The sequence below is a fragment of the Pimephales promelas genome, chromosome 4 (genome assembly GCF_988280905.1).
Source record: "Pimephales promelas chromosome 4, fPimPro1.hap1.1, whole genome shotgun sequence".
NCBI lineage: Eukaryota > Metazoa > Chordata > Actinopteri > Cypriniformes > Leuciscidae > Pimephales > Pimephales promelas.
The window spans coordinates 9,236,098-9,260,269 of record NC_142772.1 but is presented as its reverse complement, the minus strand read 5'-3'; the positions used below and the strand labels follow the sequence as shown (position 1 = coordinate 9,260,269).

General features: G+C 36.5%; 1 protein-coding gene across 1 annotated transcript in view; it reads right to left on the bottom strand.

The window, feature by feature from the left end:
- Window positions 1-24,172, bottom strand: part of man2a1 (mannosidase, alpha, class 2A, member 1) — an 86,889-nt gene that overhangs the window by 6,581 nt on the left and 56,136 nt on the right. The window contains exons 17-20 of the mRNA XM_039662036.2: window positions 18,986-19,119; window positions 14,607-14,748; window positions 12,099-12,232; window positions 8,582-8,779 (exon numbers count right to left, since the gene is read on the bottom strand). Of these exons, the coding sequence (XP_039517970.2) occupies window positions 8,582-8,779; window positions 12,099-12,232; window positions 14,607-14,748; window positions 18,986-19,119 (608 nt within the window). The remainder of the gene's footprint in view (window positions 1-8,581; window positions 8,780-12,098; window positions 12,233-14,606; window positions 14,749-18,985; window positions 19,120-24,172) is intronic.

The window sequence follows — 24,172 nt, the reverse complement described above, 5'->3', positions numbered from 1 at the left end:
ACGCGTAAAAAGTTTTACGTTTTACTGTAAAACGGTGTCATGTAAACAGCCCCTTCAAGGTCCTTGTTTGTTAGTTTCATAGCTTAAAATATCCTCCTCATTATAAACAAAGCATTTATTTAATCAAGCTCGCTTTGATATCAAGTGACCTTCTGTCACATTTGGAGTATTTTTTCTCTGTTTTTCCTGTTCTGTTCATGTCTAGGTCAGCTTTCTAATTTGTAAACTGGTTATGTTCTTCTCCATTCCCTGACTGATTATTTCTATGGTTACAGATTGATTTGAGTCCTCAGTTCAGGTGTTTCATTAATTATCTCCTTTGTTTGCCCTTCAACTTAAGCCCTCACTCTGTTAATTCCTTGTATTGCATTGTTTGATGTCAGTGTCTTCGTGGTTGTGTTTCAGTTATTCTCTTGTTTCTTGGATTAAAAATTTATTTTGAGCATCTCCATCATCGTGCACTTCATTACAGCCACTGGGCGTGACACCTGTGACGTCACATGGGCAAATTAATTTGCATAAAACTGCCTCCAGAGCAAGACATCGACGAATAGTTATACATCGTCGCACAATAGGCCCCAATTAAATACAAAAAAACCCTAAAATAATGACTTTATTCAACAATTTCTTCTCTTCCATGTCAACTCTCTTGACACGTTGTAAACACAGAACGCCAGCTCATTATTGGCCCGCACTGATCTATATAGAGCAGTGATTGGCTGGCTCCTGCGTCGGCACCACATATATCTTCCTTTGTGTTCCGAAGATGAACAAACTTCTTATGGGTTTGGAATGATGTGAGGGTGAGTAATTAATGACAGTATTTTCATTTTTAGGTGAACTAACCCTTTAAATAATAGTATTATTACTGTTGTTGTTAGTAGTAATTCAGGCAATTTCATGAAACACCTGAAGAGCTCTTTTCCAAAACGCTATAAATCCATTTCAATAGTTTTCAGGAAAACTACATTTTTTACCTAGACCCACACATTTTGTGAATATTCAAATTATCCTGTTTAAATGTTTTATTGGTTCAGTCTGAACATTTTGAACAATAATTATTAAATCAAACAACAATATTGTTAATGATAATTTAAAAGTTAATTTTATTTTTTTCCAAAACGCTATAAATCCATCCATTTTTTTGTATCATTTTTAGTAAAGTCATTTTTAGTAAAGTGTCAAACCTCAAACAAATAGTACCAATTTCAACATATGCATGAAAAAAACGAATTATTAAAAATGATCAATTTATGATAACAATATTCAAAAAAGGGATGGGCACCCCACCAGCACATGCACACACACACAGGCTACATAACATGTGAGCAAAGCGGAGCAGCATGATGCTTAAATATAAGTAAAAAAACAAAACAAAAAAAATAATAAACATAGGCTACGTTTCACATTTGTGTTTAATAATATTACATTACTTATTTTTATTATTTCATCTATGTTGAGTAGGCTATGAAAAGGGAACCGCATGAGATGAGTAAGATAGGATCAAAATTTCAAAAGCTGCCCAATATCGGAAAATATTTGGAGTGCGTCAGACGTGATTTTGACCACTTATTAAGTTTTGTTTTGTAGAAAGCTTGTAAATTTTGTTTCATATAAATTGTATCTTTATTTTAATAAAAGTTTCATCGACAAATTGACTGGATTAATACATTAGAAGTAAATATCAGACAATATAATCAGGACACAGAGGCGCGCAGGTGAACCGGAGCGCGTCTCATATATGAACCGAAACACCGCGACGCTTGCCTCACACAGGCCTGAGAACTAGGCTACAGAAAGCTTTAAATGTCTACTTTTAAACAAAACAATTAAAAACTAAAATAAATTGGCAACTCTCTGCGTATGTAGGCTAATTCGAAGTATGCGTTTCTATAGGCCTATGCGCGTTCACTGCGAAGATGGCGAGTAAGCATCATCAACTTTATCTTTGTTGCTGACACTGACAGAAAACACTAGTTTATTAATAAGCAATTCAAATGTTTCATGCATAATCATTACTTTTGCCAGTTCTTTGTGGCAAGCTTTATGCATACGTTGAAATGCGGAATAGGCAATTAAAAACGCTCATATGGTTTCTCTCCCATTTAATTAAATCAATATATGTGATTACTGATAATACAAATGGCTTAAACGTGTACTCTACTACTAGTTGACTAGAAAACTAGGACTCATTTTGAGGAATGAATGAACATTAAAACCTCTGTTCAGAGTGCCGCAGTGCTGGATTGTGTAGAGCGCTCATTGAATTTGAGGATTTGTCGTGTTTAGGCTAAAAACAGGGCTGGCGCTTATCGTGGTTTGGAAAGAAACTGTATCTTGCAGTACATTTTAAACAAGGAAATATAGCGATTTGGCATGAAACGTTGATGGAGCAGTGAAAGGGTTCTGTCCACAGCAGAATGACACGACAAACTCATTTTTTTTTTTAATGGCGTTTATCGCGTTTTGGAAAAGAGCTCTTCACCTGATCATGTGATGTCAAAACTGCAGCTTCCATAAAGGGGCACACCACTTCATGTAGAATAAAACAGTTTTTTTTCTAGAAGAATGACATATCACGTTTGTTAAAGCTGCACGATATATTGTTTTAGCATCGAGATCGCGATGTGCGCATCCATGATAGTCGCATCACAGGATGTATAGGGATCGGTTCCAAACGCACGTGATTCTTGGATTAATTGCAAACTTTAACCATCATAGAGTGAAAGTTTATCCTTTGCACATGTTTTAGGTCCTGTCAAGTGATTTTATACCATTCAAGCACAAGACGACGTGAAAGAGGACTCAATTCCAACACTGAATTCCGGTCTACTTCGAGTCAATTTGTACTTGAACGGACACATGCACACAAAATTACATCAAAATACGCGTCTAAACAAGTATCCTTGTAATAAACACTGTATTTTATCTCTTAAGTAAACGTAAACAGATTGTATATTGGCTCAGTGCATTAGTTCTTAAAGTGACAGCAGCCTAATAAACCTGCTGCTGTCCGTCATTAATATTAATCAAACAAAAGACAAAGAGAAAATCTCTTTTGTAGTTTTAACGAAGATTCATTGTATTTAATTTAACCAGTGAAGACTATTCAGTGTTTATTTTACATTTTATTGTTAGACTGACGTGAAAAACGTAAATCACTGTTTTTTATTTGCTCATAAATTATTTGCTATGCACATTCACTCCCCTACAAAATCACCCCAATCATTCTAGAAGGATTTCTTGTGGCCATACTTTCAAAACCATGTGTTTTAATACTTTTCCCTATTACAGAGTCTTTCCTCATAAATGTCCATTGCAGGTGCATTTTTCTTTTTCAAACTGAAATGAGTGGAAATTCTTTGTATTGAACCCGGAACATTCCATTACCGTTTTTTGTCGTTATTCATGATTAAATTTGCACTCAAATCTGTATTTGCCCCTTCATGACATTATGAAAACATTTATACAGACATCTCTGCCCAGCAGAATCTCTCATCACTGTAAACCTGGAGCACCAGATTAACAACAGAAACAGTAAATCACTCTGCACAGTCGACCAACCTCTCACAACTGAGATGAGTTTTTTGTTGTGCAGACTGCAGAAATAAATAAATTATGAAATGTAATCAATGTCTTCCATGCTTGAAAAACACTTTTCTCTTCCATTTGCATAGAGGGTGTCCTTGAGTGGATATTGCCATGACACAAAACAAAGGAACTTTTCAAGCATTATTTAGCATAGATTTTATTCTACATTCTAGCTTGTGCAGCCAACTGTCCTATTAATCATTTTATTTAATCAAATTTTAAATACATACTTAGAGTGAATTCAGCCTCCCAAATCAGCAGTTAAGGTGAGTTTTTTGGCTTTCTAATGATTTGTCATTCATAATTCAAGCAAGAGACTCTAAATTTGATGATGTCATTTAGGGCTGGGCGATATGGCGATATATATCGTTACCGCGATAGAAAACGTCAGTCGTAACAGATTTTTTTATTCCGTGTATACCGCGAAATGCAAATTAGAGGGCGTGGTTAACTCCCGTGCAGCGCGCATGAGACTGATGCTGAGATTTGTCAAAGTAACATGGAGAAAGCAGATCAAGAGGATCCACAAAGGAATTACATTTTCTAAAGGATTGCTGTTAACGTGATATTCGGGGGGAAAGGCAGCCGTCAACTTGAGCAGAGCAGCAGCACCCAGGCTACAGTTTAGAGGAGTGCACGTTCGCAACGGGGAAAGCATGAAGTTTACTTGATAACAACATTCATAGGCTATATCAATATCATTATGAGAAATAACCTTAAATAATGTATAGTTATCCGTATCTTTCCTTCTCTTATGTATAGTTACTTTTTAAACATGAAAATAGCATTCAGCATGAATGAACATCCTGCTTGTTAAAACGAATGTATAATCCTGTTTCTGAGGCAAAATTACTAAATATGCAGCGCGAGTTATATATTTTTTAACTCCAAACAATTGCCTACTGAACCAGTTGATAAAATCTTCCTTTGATTCGATCCGTGATTACAACTTCACTCTCAAATTAATCGATCGCATTTTGTTGATGTAAAAGACGCGCGCGTGCACATGCACTGAGAGGGAGCGTGCGGTGTTCGACGCACTGTTATAAGGTGTGTATAATTTAAACTACTTAGTCAACACTAACAGTAGCTGCGGTGTGGTGTTCATATTGCTGCTCTCCTTCTTGTCACTTGTGAACTGACGGGTTGCCAGATATAACAAAAAGAGCAAAACAAGCCCGTTAAAACAACAGTGTGTGCAGTCTCCGGTTGTGCAGGAATACCCTTCTCCGTTAAAAACGCAGTATAATAAGCACATGATAAAAAAATATATATTATAATTATATTATATATATTATAATGATATTATAAACTGATTGATGAAGTAAAGCAATGCATGAGATTGAAAAATTATTTAAAGTTGAAATGCACCTATGAGTTGTATTTATATCAATCTGTTGTGGGAAGTTCATCTAAAAGTTTATGAGTGTTTTTTGTTTACTATATTTTGATATAAAAATAGTTTACCAAATAAATAATTTCCCAAATAAAATAAAAATAATTCAAGGTGACATACTTTTCATTTCTAAAGTATTTGGGTTTATTTATCATACAAAGATAATTTTTTTTTTTTTGAGGATAACTATATAAATAACTATATCGTGAAATATATCGTTACCGTGAAATAAAATTAGTCATATCGTGAAACACAATTTTGGTCATATCGCCCACCCCTAATGTCATTGATCAGACAAACAAATGGATAGAGGTCATAAAGATACCTGAGACTCAGGGGCTGTTTACATGACACCGTTTTCAACTAAAAACGTAAAACTTTTTATGCGTTTCGGACATTCGTTTACACGACAACAGCGTTTTGGCTGCCTGAAAAAAATGCTAACTTTTGAAAACAAGTATCAAAATGCAAGTTTTTGAAAACGGTCTCAGCGTAAACAACAAAACGTGAATCTCTGAAGACGTCATCGCCATCTAATGGCCTGGCAGCGAAATACAGCGTTTTTAGTCATTTTCGAGGAACCATGTCAATGGAGATCAAATTTAAAGGAAAAACTTCTCAATTTTAGGCATATCGTTGTCATTTTTGTGTCACTCTAATGGTGACACAAAAATGAAAAATGGCCCTGAATGTAGTCAATAAGTATGACATTTTTGGACTTCAGATCATCTTTATGGCGAGGCAGCAGTATAATTATCACGTGTATGTTTTCATATGTCAGTTTTCATTGTGTTATGTTTCGGTTTGCAAATTAGTTCTGTCATCCTAGTTCCCTGCCAGTTTGTTTCTATGGTTACATATTGATTTGAGTATTCTGTCCAGGTGTGTCTTGTTAATTATCTTGTTAGCTCAGCCCTCACTTTCAGTCTCTCCCTTGTCTTGCGTTGATGTTGTTAGTTTCTATGTAGTTGTTACTTTCTCCTATATATCGCTGTTTCTGATTAAATACTGTTCCAAGGATCCATCATCTTCGTGAGCTATTAACCACAGCAACCAGAAATGATACTGTATACTTAAAAAGAACTTCAGTGCAAACTAAATATAATGTTCTCGGACACTTAAAGGGTTAGTTCACCCAAAAATGAAAATTAAGTCATTAATTACTCACCAGAACAAACAAAAATAACGACTTTATTCGACTATTCCTTTTCTTCCTTGTTGGCCTGAAACGAGACTTCCAAAGATTTTCACGACGCATGCGCAAGAACTGAACTGAAGTAGTTGAAGGAGATCTCAATTCTCGCGCATGCGTCGTGGAAATCTATTGAAGTCTCGTTTCAGGCCAACAAGGAAGAAAAGGAATAGTCGAATAAAGTCGTTATTTTTGTTTGTTTTTTCGCACAAAAAGTATTCTCGTCGCTTGATAAACTTATAGTTGAGCCACTGTAGTCACATGGAATATTTAAACATTTTCTTCATTGACTTTCTGGGCCGTCAAGTGTCATTCCCTTTGGAGCCTATGTGGTAGTTATACAGCTCTCAAATTTAATCAAAAAATATCTTCATTTGTGTTCCGAAGATGAACGATGGTCTTACGGGGTTGGTACAGCATGGGGGTGATTAATTAATGACTTAATTTTAATTTTTGGGTGAACTAACCCTTTAACGGCTTGTTAATTGCAATTAAATAAAAATGTATTATAATTGATATTAAATGCAATTAGCTGAACTTTAGAGTGTTTTGACCCACTGAAGTAGGACTTAAGTACATATTTATATGTAATTTCATAATGAATTTCCAGATATAAATTTGAAAATACCTTTATTTGAAGTACACTTCAGGTGCACTTCTCAGTTAATATGCCACCTTAAAATGTAGCTGCCTATGTAGACAGCGAGGCAGCTCACTAGAGTTAGGAAAATCCCTGTTACAGTGCAATGCTGTGTGTGAAATATCCATTAATGGGTAATATAATTTCCTTTTGTTATTAATTTTACCTGTGGGTCTGCTCTGCTTATAATGTTATTCAAGTTTATGTACCAAAACTCAATTTAGTCACAATTTGTTTTTTTGCAGCGGTGCCTTTAAAGGAGAACTCCGGTGCAAAATGAACCTTTGGTCTAATAAAACATCGGTATCTAGTCAACCGTTCTCTGAGATTTGTTTTCATGGTAATCGAATGTAAAGAGTTTTATCTCTAAAATCTGTATATTGGGGCATTTAGTGAGTAAAAAGAAATCGCTAGTTTATACAACTAACAAGGCTCAAAACAGCCCCACACTAACACAGTAACATAATGATGCTCCCTACATGCAAAACAAAGCATTGAGAACTTTGTAAGTGTACAGACCGTTTAATAAGAAGATAATTTATAAAGACAGTCCACTTCGTGTATACAGGCGGCGCAATCTTTGGAAAACAGTCACGACAAGTCGAACCACGAACGACATGCCAAGTAAGCTGAACTATATGGAGTTCAGTGAACTTCTGAACTGTAAGAACAGTGTTCATGGTTTGACTTGTCGTGACTGTTTTCCAAAGATGGCTCCTGCCTGTATACACGAAGTGGACTGTCTTTATAAAGTATCTTCTTATTAAACCGTCTGTACACTTAAAAAGTTCTCAATGCTTCGTTTTGCATGTAGGGACCCTCATTATGTTACTGTGTTAGTGTGGGGCTATTTTGAGCCTTGTTGGTTGTATAAACTAGCGATTTCTTTTTACTTATTATATATGCCCCCATTTACTAGCGTTATATGCTAAACAGTTTTTAGAGATAAAACTCTTTACATTCGATTATCATGAAAACAAATCTCAGAGAACAGTTGATAAGGTACCGATGTTTTATTAGACCAAAGGTTGATTTTGCGCCAGAGTAAGACTCCACTGCATGTGAAATGAATTTGTTTACTCACAAACTGCGGATTTGCTCTGCAACCCTTCAATAACATCCATGCTAAGCCTATAATATATGATAGATTCATCAGACAATCCAAGTTGAAATGTGCCACATGAACTGTTAATCGAGGATATTGTTGAAAATAAATGTCAGTCTTTCTAACATTGGGATTCATCAGAAGAGTACAGTAAGGTGGCAGTATTCTAGTTAATAACTATCCATTATCCATTTATGACTACCAAATATGCATTTGACATGTTAATGTTGGCAGTCATGTGCTTATATGTAATTTCAATAAACAGTCTCTTTAAATGAAGTACTGAGTTCTTAAAATTACAGTGTGTTTCGACAGTACAATGAAGTCTTTTATCTCAAAAGATCAAGCAAAATGGGATTTTTCATTATAAGACCCATTTAAGCATTTAAGCCAGCATGAATCACATCCTCTCATCCTCTATTAAATCTTTCCCATGTGCCCCCTTCTGAGCATTTTTACCTTTACCCTGTCATGTTTTAAAATATTATCATTCAGCCCTGAGAAATGAGACTATGATATATCAATTTGAAGGTCAGTACACTTTATGGCCCTCTTAGGAACTGAGCCAGCAGTCCTATCCTCCCCAATTATGACCAAAACAGCTTTCAGCTTCCTCTTTCAAATCCTCTAGAGGATACAAACACAATTGAGCCATACCTTAGACTGGATAGCACGCAGGTTGACCAGATGCATGTCGCAGGGGAAGGAGGCGCTTAGAGGGCTGTAGGGAATCAAAGATGGAGCGTCCGAGTTCTGACTGACTGGCATTGAGATGAGGGGGTGGTTGAGGTACATGTACGACATGTGACTCAGTATAGATGGATAACTATTCGGTGTGGTCTCCTTATTCTGGGCCTAAGAAAGAAAAGTGGTGCATTAGCAGAGAACATTAAAGACTTGAAAGGACCTATTATGCATTTTTACATTTTTAGAATGTAATGTTGCAGTTTCTTTCCGGCAACGTACGCGTCACAATATTTCCTCATTAAAAAAATTCCCGCCATAGACATAAAAAAAAAAGAAAAAAAAAAAGAGTTGCGTTAGTAGTGTTGAAACTCGTGATAATAATAAGGGGCGTAACATTTCCGAAACTCGCTGAAAGTGGGTGACAAATCACAACACACCGGTCCAGTCGACCAATCAAAGCACATTGCGCTTTTTGGAAGGAGGGGCTAGATAGAGACAGGAACTAAACAGAGAGTTACTGACAGACTGGGAAAAGAGGTGCTGCAACAATGTCAAATATGTGGAAAAAATGTTTTTGATAAAAATATGTTAGAACTTTCAAGCATGAAAACAAGTAAAAGGCCCCTATTTTAACAATCTAAGCACATGGTCTAATAAAGAGCACGGTGCAAGCACACTTAGGGCGTGTCCGAATCGACTTTTGCTAAGTTTACCGACGGAAAAAATGGTCGGAGTGCAGCGCATGGTTTAAAAGGGTTGTCTCTTTATTCTCTTAACCCCCTGGGGACCAAGGTGTATTTGAGATGTTCTGACATGCCCTGACATTTGTACTTTTTTCAGCTGCTTAAAAACATATTAATGGTACACGTGAAATTACACTCTATTTGGCACAAACAGGGCTACCATAATATGTGAGCAACATGTATGTACATGTTTATATTTTTGAGAGAATATTGTTTATGCGTGGTTATTGAAAAAACTAAAAATGAAAGTTTCTGAAATAAGGCCACAAAACACATACAAAATATTCGTCCACAAGACTTTTGACTAATTGATGTTGTTGCCTAGAGTTTTTTTCTTCACAATGATCTGAAAATCATCCTCCTAATTGTTCACATAAAACTGTGAATTGGGTTATATTGTGAAAAAACATTTTTTGTTTGCCAAGTCAATATGCGAATGGGCGTGAACAGGCCAGCCCTCATCATGTATAATTAGGTGATTCTCACCTGATAGAGACAAATACACGCATAATAATGAGCCTTTCATTCAGGTGAGTCAGAGAAGAAGAAATTGAAAGGACAACATACATACATATACTGTATATATATACATACATATATAAACACACACACACACACACATATATATATATATATATACAAATACATATACATATATATATATATATATATATATATATATATATATATATATATATATATATATATATATATATATAAATTAGGGCTATCAGTTTAACGCGTTATTAAAGGTGAAATACCTAAGATTTTTGCATTAAAATATCCCAAAATCACAAGGCCAGTGTTATATATTTAGTTAAGATGATAACTCACTATATTCCAAATGTTTCAAACAATGTTTAAATTGTGAGAAAATTGAGATTTTAACTAAGGAAACGGGGCGTATGAGCAGGGGTGAGCTGGGAGTCGCCAGTCAATCGCGTCATATCCGCTTACCTCGGTTTCCGCTCGTACTACGTGTAGTCCTGGACAAATGCGGAAGTTGTAGTTGTGCGTTAGCGTCTATCAAGCAACAAACGTCAGCTTGTTTCGCGCATTTGTTATGGAATGGAGCACAATTACTCTTTTCATTTATTCTCGGAATGTGAACTATTGGCTGTAAAGGGGGTCACACACCGGACGAGAAGCGCCACGCCACGTTTAGGACAACTCCACAGTATCGAACACCGGACGCGCACTTTCTCATCAGTGTATGGCCAGCAATATTGTTATGTTTAATGACAGGAAATGAAGATAATGTCTGTTCTATGTTATGATTGTACTGTACAATTAAATACAATCGTTGCTGAGTCTGCATTCTGAAAACTTTACCTCAGAGCATCCGTTAATGAATGAATTGAGAATCTCACCTGAAAAATCTAATAATAACATCAGCAATTGTCATTCAAGCAGCTGATTTCTGTAAATTACTGCAAAAAATGCATATTGCAGCATAGGGCGAAGTCAGGATCCATTAGCAACGATTTGAGACAAAACTAATTAAAATTTTATATAAAACTATGTAAATGGCGCTCTGTGGCGCAGCAGGATTTTGAACACGGTCCTGAGACGTTGGTATGCGAGGTATGTGTACACTTATATATAATAATGTGTTCGAATTTTAAAGATGTGGCGCGACGCAGCGCTGCAGCTTCTCGTCCGGTGTGCGACCCCCATAACGTTAATTTTGTGAAACTGTAGCTGTGGTTGAATACTTACACGACATGAAAAGATGCGTCAAATGTACATTTACATTGATTTTTTATTTTTATAAAGTTACCAAGGAAGACCAGCCACGTCAACTCCTTGCAAGAGACCTGCCCCTTCAAACCCTCTCCACCATAGCTTCGTCCAGTGACTCGTACAGTAACATCTGTGATAACTAATTTACTTTTAAACCTGACTTTTCTTGCGGTTATTTCAGTTTAATGAAAAACAAGCATGTCATTAAACGCTTATAGAAATCGAACTTTACCTCATCCACTAATTTTCGATTCCCGTCTGACTGATTTATCCACGGTGGAGTTGAAAACAACAGTTCCCATCATCCCATCCTCCACGGCGTCATCGTGTCATTGCCGTTGTTGTTGTTTTGAATGTAGCGCCCTCTAGCGGTATCTAAATCTTAGGTATTGTAGCTTTAACGGCGTTAACGCAAACCCATTTTAACGGTGTTAATTTTTTTATTGCGCGATTAACAGTCTTTTTGTCCTAGCAAACTTTGTAGTTTTTTCACATGCTTTTGCAACAAGACGCGGCATGTGTCCTGATCCATTTCGGCGTCTCGCGCTAATCATCCACTCAAAGCCGGCTCGCAAGCCCAAACGTGTGTTAGATTATAACAATTACAAAACTACTGCGGTATTTTACAGTTACAATACTACAAGAAAGCACAGTAAAGCAAGTTACTGTCTTCTGGCCTAAGTAAAATAAATCAATAAATAAAATAATAAATTAAGGTAGACGTTTAAGCATTAGGCATTACAGCATTTTGATGCATTTAAATGGATATCATTTTTTTAGATTGGCTAAAGATCACATTTAATTGTGTTATTAAATTATTAGTGATTTTAAAGATTCAATGAGTGTTAGATGACGACAAAGGAAATCAAAATTTTAATTAAAAAAGGATAAATGAGCATGTGCAATTAAATATCCAATATCAACAGATACCGATAAATTAAAAACAATGGTCAGACTGTTGCCATTAATAGATAAATGCTTTTCTTATTTAGCTCAGTTACCTCCTCCGCAGAGCTCCTCTTCTCCAGCAATAAGCGGAAGGAGTTGGCGGTGATCTTATTGTCCAGGACACCCTGGCCCAAACCTCGATTATCATCCTGATTGAGTCTGCGATCCATTATCACCTCCAGCTGACCTGTGGAATCCACACCAGTGAGCTTCATTAGTATGTCACACATGCTTCAGCAGAACATTCACTGATGCCTCCAATGGACATGCATAAATCATGTGTGCCAAAGTCAATGAGACCATTGAGCCATGTGCGAGCACCAAACAAATAAATCTATTTTTATAAAACAACCTGACAAAACCACACTTGACAGATTAAATTATGGACAAAGGCACTTTACATTCAATTGTGGAGTGTTTTCACCACCAATACACCTACGCTTGTACACCTGCCAGTGTTTGATTTATTTAATAGGCCAAATCTATTCAAGCAAAGATCCGAGGATAACAGTCCTTATGGTCATGATGTGTCTGAATTGTAAGCTGTCAAATTATTTGCTTATGGTTTTGTAATTGTTGCAGCATAAAGTTGCCATTTATAGTGAACTGAGAGAGACAGTCTCATTGTAAAGATGACTTCATTGGATAAAATATGATATGTCCTTGACCAGATGATGTCAAGAGTAAGAGAAACCACAAGAAAAAGCCTGTATATAGCCTGTATATATTAAGTGTATTTGCTAACTTTGTGTTGTGACTACAATCGCATACAAAGCAAGGTCAAAATGTCTAGAACCACTCTACAGAGAAAGCTTCTATTTGGCAATATAATATGAACAGCATAACAACTTGAGTTAAACTTAACATATTTTTTTTTCATAATGTCAAGCCCATAACTGCAATGTAAAAGGAACAAACAAAAAAAAACCCCTGTAGAATCTAAAGTTTCGAGAATTAAGTCGTAGTATTTTGATAATAGTCGAAGTATTTCGAAAATAAAGTCGTAGCATTTGAGACTGTATTGTAGTAATTTTGGTTTTATTCTCGTAATATTTCGACTTTAATCTCGAAATATTTCGACTTTAATTTCAAAATATTTAGACTTTAATCTTACTTCGACTTTAATCTTGAAATATTTAGACTTTAATCTCAAAATATTTAGACTTTAATTTTATTTAGACTTTAATCTCGAAATATTTTGACTTTAATCTCGAAATATTTGACTTTAATCTCGAAATATTTTGACTTTATTCTAAAAATATTTCTAGATTAAAATCAAAATAGTTTGAGATTATAGTAAACAACATACAAAATAAACAAAAATTACGAGAATGCAGTCTTCCGTAGAAGTTCTTTTTATTCAAGTTTTTTTTTTTTTGTAAAGAAATGCGTGAAGTCGAACTGCCTCGGACATGGATAAACATAATAGTAGCTTTTTACTTTTATCTGGGCTTTCAACAAAAGGAAATCCAACAGGTGCAGAAAGGATTTACAATAAAGAGGGAGACAGTACGGTTACTGTTAAGTGTTCTCGACCCAGACTCGCACCACAAAGTCCGAATTTTATGTGGGACGTTGACTCGTAGCCTAGGCAACGCCATCTGGGTTGAGAACACTTATCAGTGACTTATCAGTCTCCCTCTTTACCGTAAATCCTTTCTGGATACATTTTAAGTGCATTGATCATTCTGTATCCAATCATCCGTGATTTCCTCAGATATAAAGCTGGCTAGTCCATCCAGTCTGAAGTGTTTTCGCCTGTAAAGTCTATTCCGGTGCAGTATATTTTGTATGTTATATGTTTGTACTTTTTTTTTTAGATGAAATTGCATAGATTTTTGATACACAAAATGAAAGGGCGACTACGGAAACCTTTTTTCTTCTAAAATTACAAGAATAAAGTTGAAATATTTCAAGATTAAAGGGATACTCCACTTTTTTTGGAAATAGGCTCATTTTACCACTCCCCCACAGTTAAACAGTTGAGTTTTACCGTTTTCAAATCCATTCAGCCGATTTTCTGATATTTAGATGAATATCAGTAACCAGACAGTTTCTGGTCCCATTGACTTCCATAGTAGGGAAAAAAATACTATGGAAGTCAATGAGACCAGATACTGTCTGGTTACTGATATTCTTCTAAATATCCAAAAATCGGCTGAACAAATTCGAAAACGGTAAAACTCAACTGTTTAACTCTGGGGGAGTGGTAAAATGAGCCTATTTCCAAAAAAAGTGGAGTTTCCCTTTAAAGTTCTCGTAAAGTTGCTTTTTACATTTTGTATATTAAAAATCTATACAATTACTAATCTAAAATAATTAAAAAATAAAGCACACTAAAAACTTAAATCAATAGTTTTGTCAATGTCACACATTAAAATCAGTAATATTGTGTGAAATATTATTACAATTCGAAATAACAGTTTTCTATTTGAATATATTTTAAAATGTCAGTTGGACCCCAGTGTAAATGGCATCCAACAAACATGAGGTAAAGCATGAGGCTTTAAGATGAAAAGAAAACTTAAAGCACTCGGAAGGAAGCGAGTTAAAACTCTGACCGCTCTTGAGGCTGGCCGCTCCGAGTGACTGTGCCGTGAGTAGAGAGAGTCTGGCGCTGGAGTCCTGCAGATAGACCATGCTGGTCATGGGGTAGAAGTTTGCCTGCAGGGGGAGCTTAGCCATGGTTTTCCTCGGTTGCACCTGTAAAAACAGCCCAAGGCATCTTTAGAAATGCAGAGAGAAAAAACTTCCCCCTGTTTAGAGACCTGAAAACAATGAGCTCGGGCATGTGGAGACACTTATCTAAAGGAAAAACACTGTCAAAAGATGTGCTTTGATGTGTGTTAATGTGATTTAGAGGAAAAATGGATTGGATATTCCACTGTTTTTATTCATGAGGCATTTGTTTTGTGAAGTCAGTTAATTAGTTTGGACCGAAGAGAAGCACTTAATCCCGGCCAATGCCGGAGAGACATCATCAGCTAATTAAATGCCACGCTAATACTCCAACATGTCAAGACAACTTGACAGAGTGATTTAAATTGACACTTGTTTGTTTTGGTCAGCCAAACAGCACACTCTAAACTGTTTTGATTAGTTATTTGTCAGGAGAAATTAAAAATAAACTGACATTTTCATTATGCCGTCCAAAAACAACAACATTGCATTTTGACGCTATCAAACGAAATCAAACAGGACTGTCAAAACAACCACTTCAAGCAAATGAACTAACTTCTAATGACTTTTGCTGATTAGTTTTACTTGTCAGTAAACAGAATTAGGCGAGCTTGCTGTCTGTATCCACACATTCAAATCAGGTAATTAAATTGAACTTGTGTTACTTTCTTTCAGCTGTGTAATCTTTATTCAGAGACTAATGAAAAGTTGACCGGGCCATTAGAGCCTCTTCTGTTGATATTATTGTGGTTTTGGGAATAAAATGTAATAATTATTTTATGATATCTTGTAAATGTACATCTTTATAGTCTTTATACATCTTAGTCTTATATATGAGCATACACTACCTAAAAGTTTGAGGTCGCTCATTTTTTAAAAATATTCGTTAGTCGACTTCGTCCGCTCTTGAGACTATGGCAGTCCATAGAATAATTTGGAAATTTGTCACACAGAAAAGACAGTTTGAACCATAGACATCCATATTAAAGGCTAGATGTCTCGTCCGCGCTGCTGGCCAATGGAGGTCGACGTCTGCACCTGGCGGCCATTTTGTCACACGCAGCTCGCTCACTCGTAACATTGTGTTTTAATGGTGAACGTACTTTTTAAATACCCATAACTTGCTCAATTTTCTACTGATTTTCAAACAGTTTGGTTTGTTATACACGTCAGAGATGTAGTTATGACACTGCATACTTATGATTAATAAGTGTATAAATAAATTATCATCCAGAATTAATAACGTTTGTAAGAAACCAAATCGTTTGTAAATCCGTCAAGATTTCAAAGAGATAATAGTATTTGTGTTTGTGCTGATCACTCATCTTACATCAGGTACCACAGAGCTCGCCAGAAAGCATACCTGTGACAAGATGGCCGCCGGTGATGATGATAGAGACATCTAGGCTTTATTATGGATATCTATCCTGGTCTGAACATTAACTACAGCCATTTTGGAGTCTCCAACTCAATCCCTCTAGCGCCACCAACTGTCCAAAGTTGCACTCACGCTTAACTTTCTTCTGATTTCTTTGGCACGAGATGATTGCATTGATTCTATAACATAATTTTCCCTCGTGAAAATGCTTCCACCATTTTTAATTTTCAGATAAAAATGACTTTTTCTAGACCGCTTATCCAATGTTTGACCACGATTCATCAAACCGTCCTCGAATAAAGTGCAAACTAATTTGACATAGACTACACCAAAATGGATGTAAGGTTGTATCTCTGCATCTCTTTAGCGTATTCAGATACTAACTTGATACATGACTCGTAACTTGATACGTGTAATCACAAGAATGACCACTAGGCGCCACTGTGCCACCTAGTGGTCAGAAAAATTAAAAATGTATATTTTTGCATATAACGTCTGATCAGTTTGACCAAAACCCCAGAGACTTGTCTCTTCAGATTAGGGGAGGCATGCCAAGTCGGACAATATCAAATTTTCCCATGTTGGCCATTTTGGGGATTGCTCATTTAGAATTTTGTTGTAAAATGCTATATTAGCTATTAACTTCTGAACAGTTAAGACTGGAAATCACAAGACTGGTCTCTTTAGATTTGGTGCAGCTCTGCAGCACACCTATTATAATGAAATTGTCTTAATAGAGTCCTAACATAGATACCAATCAACCAATTTAAACTCCTCCATGGTCTGATTTTCACCAAATTTGAGTCAGATCATCTTCAGCCAATGTCGGAAAAAAAATTATGGATTTAGCATTGATAGATAAAACTGTTTTTCACACGTTTATCATACAGGGGTGTTTCTATGATCCATGCACTCACACTTTTTTTCCCCACCCATACAGTAGCACCATTTCATTCTGGCTTTTGCAGCACATAAAGGCCAATTTTTGTAACAGTAGCATTCTGCTATTGATTTGTAACAATAGAACCACTCAAACAAAATATAGTTCCAGTTCAATTCAAGCACTTTCAAAGACCTATTTTCGCAGACTTTCCAGGCCTTGAATCCATGTGACTGAAATTCAAGTACTTTCAAGAAGTGTGGGAATGATTTTACTCACTCACTGACCACAATAGATAAATTGCTGTCAGCACCACATATTCATACTTTGAACGGGACGTCACAAGTACTGGCTGGCGGGCAAGAACGTCGTTCTCTAGCAACGAAACCCAGTAAACTAATCAAGGATTGTGTTTTAATATACAAAAGTTGGTGTTTTGAGGTTTAAACGGCATGCCAGATAGTTGTTGAGCGATTGGGTGCACTGTCAATCGTGTAAACTTAACATATTAAATGTGCTTACACATTCGCTAGTAGGTGGCGAGAATGCGTTCATCTGTAACTATTACGTGATTTGATTTGATATATGAGAAGATGAATACACGGAGAATGAATGACGCGTTACTGTTGCACTGCGTCTACTTACAATATTACTTACAGTTACTTTGCATGCATACTATTGTACACTTATTACTATACAGCCAAACAGATTGCTAATGTGATTATACATTTGGCCGCTCTTGTCGGTTGTCTGATGCTATGTGGAGTGGATAAGCAGGTAGGCTACAATGTTTGACCTCCTGCTAGCCATGTATGATACAGTTGGCATAAGCTTTTATTTTGTACTACTTATCAAGCTGTCATTCGCCGGCAGGCAGGATGTACATAATCAGATGAAGACTTCATCACACGATGTTATAATAACTGTGCTAACATAAGCGAACGGATTTGCTTTGATTATGAAGGTATTCCGGGGGGTTTTTCACCTCCCATATGATAGCATTGTTAACCAATCCACTCTTAAAAAAAAGATAGCTATCTGTACTTTTGTAGGCTTTCATTTTTTGTGCGATGTAAGGTGACGGATTCTATCTCTATCTCCAAACTCCAAATCTGAGACTTTGCCAGCTTCAAAGCAATGAAAACATTAGCGGGTGCTGTGTATGGATCACATGTTCCGAGTATATTAATCTTTTCTTGATGTCTAATTTTAACATTCGGTGACATATGGTCTAAATAGTTAATTGATTGTAGTATTGGAAATTTGCAAGGCTGCAACTCCCCTGGCTGGCCACTGTTTGTCGCCATTTTGTCAGCGTTTGTCGCCCGCCAGTATCAATGGTAGTCACATCACTGCAAGGTATGAATTGGTCAAAAATAATAAGCAATTGTCACATTATAAGTGATTGTATTGATATGGGTTTTGCTCAAAATCGTCTCTAAATGTCTTCACTCATTTTTTGCAGTTGGTGTGATGCTCACTGCCTTTTAGCTCCTCATTCGGTCTCAGTGGTGCTTGGCTACTTAATGGTTGCCCGCAGCTATATTTTTAATGTATTTGATCAAAAACACAGAAAAAGTAATAATATTGTGTCTTCAATGTCACATGGTCGTTTAGAAAATTATTCAAATATGCTGATTTGGAGCTCAAATAACATTTCTTATTATTGTCTATGTTGAAAACAGTTGTGCTGCTTAATATTTTAGTGGGAACCATGGCACATTTTGAATAGAAAGTTGTTTTGTAATATCAAGTTTCTTTATTGTCACTTTATCACTTTATTTTTTTATCAATTTAATGCATCCTTGACACAAAAAAAGTATCAATGTCTTTCTTTTAATAATGGAACTGAAGCTGTTAACTAGAATTTTAACCCCTGCCAAGCCACAGCCCACCACCAACTGCACGCCTTTATAATTCACACTTACATATTAAACTGTGTGAAGTTGAATGTGTATGTGGGTGTCAGGAAAGGGAATATAAATAACTGACTTTTGTCCTACCTGGTAGCCATTGAGGTCAGTAAAGAATCGATCCTTGCTGTTCAGATCCGAGGTTATCCTCATTGCAATTTCATGGTTGATTTCACCTCTTATATCTACAGTGTTACAGATCTCAACAGACTGACCCTCCACACCTATGAGAAAGAGAGAGAGAGGGGGGGTCAAAATGACTGACTGAGCACAGGCAAAAGAGAAGAGATTGGACATCTGTTTCCTCCACTTCCAAACGACATTTTCTCTCATTTTTAAAGGAATAGTTCACCCAAAGTATCATTCTCATGTTGTTTCAAACCCATATACTGTTATTGTATCTGTGGAACATTGATTGTTTTAGGAAATTTTGTAAAGTCATTGTTTGTCTACTGAAGACCACTTACTTTAGGTTAATAATGGACAAAACAACTGCTCATTTACTGTTTAGCATAATCACATACAAACTATCAAAATACTACAAATCGTACAATTTCCGGTGGCAAATGCCTTCTTTCCCTCTTTTAACTTTAATAACTTGTTAGCATTTTTTTTTTCTATGGTGTCCCTGGATTAAGCCGGATGACAATATGAGCAATTCGATTCACCAAGTACAATGAAAATAAGTGAACGCTCCAACATGTTAAATGTACTTTTTGAATTAGACTAATTAAGCCTCTGGGAATAAAACGGTGCAAGAAACAAATATGCTCAGTTTCCTTTAATTAAAATAAAACCCCTTAAAGGTAAAAGCACAACCACGAAAACAAGGTTGTTTTTAATGGTATACGATAGCTCGGAATATCAACACGAGTGTGTCCTCATTAGCTCATTGGGAGATGGTAACATAACACGTTTAGTGTGCAGCACTCACTGGGCAATATTGGTTATATTGAGAGATACTGATTGGAATGGATATGTAGTAAATGTATCTTAAACAGTGTGGCTTGCTGAGGAGGTGTGTGCTATTGATTTTCTGATTTAGGATATTCAGCTGGTGGAAAAATCCTAGATGTACACCAAAGATGGGATCCAAACTATCTCTAGAGATCAGAATATCATAGAGACCAGGGGCCTCATTTATAAACGTTGCATACGCACAAAAGAAGGCGTACACCGCTCTTGTAACTGATGCTGGAAGGTCAGCTGAGGGTGATGATATTTTGGTGATTTCAGCGGTTAATGTTTATTTTGACTTTATAGTTTATTTTTTGACTTCATAGTTTAAAAGTGTTTTCCTGTATTGTGAATTTCATTATTTGGTTGCCGTTTGTATTTTATTATTATTCTGTTTTTGAAGTTGAGTGTCATGTGACCCTGTGTGTGCTGATTAATTCAGCTGGACGTGTCAGCGTCAATGTAATGATGAGATGTGAAACTAGTGCTCCTGACTTAGGCCACATTTACACAAAGCCAGGTATTTAGCAAAACGAATATTTTCCCCCTCTCCGTTTTCAAAAATAACATCGTTCACACACCCGCATAAATACGCCATCGAGCGCCATCATAACTATGCCAAACCTATTGGGGGCAGTGTAGGGGTTAAGGATAAAGCCATTCAAGCCAATCAGAATCCTCAGAATCGACAAGAGAGAACCCAAAACGCCGTTTCTCCCAGTTCACAGGACAACACATAACAGGCGTTTTCAGAAATTTCCACTTTTCCGTTGATAAAAAGTGTGTAAAACTGTAGACCATTGTGTAAAAAAAATGGCAATACTGGGACTTCACAAAGCAAGTCTTACAATTAACAGCCTACATGAACACCCGTTTGATGGACCTGCAGTGTAAAACAAACAAAATCAAACGAAGGTCACAAAAGAAATGCAAATTAACACACATTTGCAAAAATAAAAGTGAAATATGTTCTGCAATAATAAATAAAATGCCATGATGCCTTCACACTGCGTAATGATGTAATGCGTAATGCAACCTTTTGCCACTCAAGTGCCTTTTTTGACATTAATTCCCACACTGTGCCCTCCAAACTAAATTTTACTCCTCTTTTCCACCTCGCCAATGATAATTTCTACTTCACATTGAGTGAAGTTACGTTTCTTGGTTTTCCTCTCTGTGTTTGCCATGATTTTACAATCGATGAATATTAAATTGAAGGCATTTCACAGATTTTTTATGGGCAAATATGGGCGTGACATGAAGCTGCAAAAGCTGTGCTACATTTATAATTGATTGTGATTTATTAAGGGAAAACTGCGTAGGATATGCGTGCGCACGGTTTTAGAAATCCGAATGTTTCATCCGTACGCCACTTCTGACGCAAATCCTATGCGAAGTTTTATAAATAATGAATAAAGCCTTGTTCAGACTGTCACTCCAAATCCGGTTTTGTGCATATCCGATTGAATTTTTGGGGCCTGTTTAAAAATTAGCTGTTTTGGTGTATACCACCTTAAATGCAAAAGAGCTGCATATCCCCGCCCTGCCTTTGGATGAGGGCGTAACTTGATACCTATGGCAGTCGGTACTGAGAGAGTGAGAGAAACCGCTGTTCTGAATGTTATTCAGCCGTACATGTTTGAATCGGAAAATATAAATAGTCTCTGATCAGAGCGAGATGACGAAGAGACTCAAATGAGACAAATGGACCAATAAACAAATGAGAATGGACCAGTACGTCTCAGTATGGTTATTTGATACATTAATGTAATTTTTGAAATTATGGATGTGCAACACACACACAGACAAACACTAACGCTGGCGCTATTTTTTGAAACTACATACAAATACTGTGATAAAGATTGCTACGTACAAGCGAAATTACATTTATGCGAGGGACCTGTTGCGTCATGTTTACATTACTTGTCATACAAGTGCTTCTGTGGCAAATGTGAGAAGATGGCTACAGAACAAGAACATATATGCAGTTTAATAATACAAATATCTTTAAAAAGATATATATTTTTAAACGTGTGGCTACACATTATACAAACAAGGTTTAAATTATATAGCCTACACAGACATCCTACGACGATGACGACAACAACTTTAGACGCATTTGACTGAAATGACTATTTGCTCAAAAATAATAAAACACACTTTCTTGACGTTGGATCGCAAATAGTAGACGACGATCCACACTTGAGGATTAACTTTGAAGAAAGATATGCTTTGAATTGACCCTCATCCACTAAACAGTCAGTCAGAAAATTATTCGCTCAAACAGAAACTTATTTATGAAGGAAAGGCGCCACTTAAACTTCCAAAATACAATAGATACACTGTGTTTTCAGTGGCTCTGATGTCAAAACAAAGTAAGTGAAAACTACTATGTATATCATTATTACATCCCATCCCACAACAGAACACTTATGTTTCCAAGAGACATTACCGGCTGTCGTTGAAACAATAGAGGATGGTGTACAGATCACCGAGGGCGGAGTCTATGCCACAACCACAGTGTCAATCAAACCCCTTGCTCAATTCTACGTCACAAAGCGCTGAATCTTTGAACAGCTTGTTCTAAGACAGTGCATATGATTTATTGAGATTGTAAAAAAACCACTGGGTGTATTTTTATCATTCTAGGGTGGTTTTGCTCACACACTGCCAACACACATTTATGTTCAAACACCATGTAAAAGTGATTTTTCCATAATAGGTGCCCTTTAAAACAAGGAAATGTTGCTCCTATTGAAGTAATGTAATAGTGTCGGTGAATGACGGTGGATTATGAACTCGCTAAAACGGAAAAGATCGGTTACTGCTGCTGACCCAGTTGGTGGTAGGAAAAAAAAAACAATAAAAGTGAAATTTGGCACTGGGATATCAAGCTAAACTAAGCATGAGACATGGGATAGGATTTGTTTGCAGATAAATGCAGCATTCCCGCTTGTTTCGCAGACCCCGGATGACTCCGAGAGGCAGTGGTATGCGCTACAATCCATTGTGAATAGGTCTTAGCGAGTTAAGAGTCCTCTCGACTTCTTTTAAGCTGTCCCAGACTTAGGTGCTACTTTTAGTGCTTAAATGCTTTGTGAATTACTCTAAGTGAAAAAAATTAGGAGTGACACACCGATTATTTTTAGGAGTTGCTCCAAAATTCGCCAGTTAGGAGCTACTTTTAGCCTTAAAATTCTTTCTGAATACGGCCCCATGTTCTCAATGAGCTGGTTATCAGTCCACAGGAAGGGAAGATTACCAGTGAATAACAGTTATTGTATGAACACTTGAATTATAGTGAACAAGGTGGATGGACCACTTATATATTTGAATCCTTTTCATCCTATTTGTTGTAACTGCATGGAAAAGGGCGGCCAGTATATTCTTCAAAATGTCGTCTGTTGTGTATTTTAGAATTATGATGACAGAATTATATTTTTATATGAGCTATTCCTTCAAAATCACAAAAGAGGGACAGCTATTTTCTGAGTGAGAAAAGGTTCCTCTTCTAAAACTTTGCAATTTAAATTCAGTTTTAACTCAAGGGAATAACCCACGAGAGGTTTCGTTCTTTTCTTTTTCTTTTTTTTGGACAAAAACAAACAACACTGGGGGAAAGGTCCCTAGGGCTACAGGGCAATGGCTCATGTGACTGCTCCGCTCTTTCAAAAATACTCATGTACAGTATCTCACCCACCCAGAGGGGGTCACAAACTGAACGCCCTGGTGCTCTTGATAAGAAAAGCATGAAAACTAAATGTGTTTCTTTCTTATACGAAATGATCCCACTTTTGCTAGACTGTCTTTTGTCAGGTATCAAACGTCCTTGTCTGATGCTGATTAAGTCTTTGTTACTTGTTGGTGTAATGCACTGCCTCTTTTAGCATTTAGATTACACAGTTCAAATTGTTTGTCAAAGTTTGAGAAACGTTCAAAAGAGTACCTTCAAACTTCAAAGATTAACATTGCAAGAAAAGTGCTAGAAAACGCTTTGTACTGCATCCAATTAAAAAAAAAGACTTGTTCAAAACAAGCTGCCATAGAACTAAGTAAAAGGCTCTCTTAACAAACATCACTCAATTACTCAGAAGAGAAAAGGATGTCATCCAGTGCAACTTCAAGAATTTCGAAATTCACTATAATATCCCAGGGGTCAATCAACTTCCTGAGGTTACACTGCTGCCCTCCCACCGCTGACTTTCGGCTTAAAACAAAAACCAGAAACCTTCTTAATTATACAGGAACTCGACTAGTCAAATTTGAAATGATATCCTTTAGCAAATGCCTGGTGTAAATATTTGATTTACATAGTGTAAA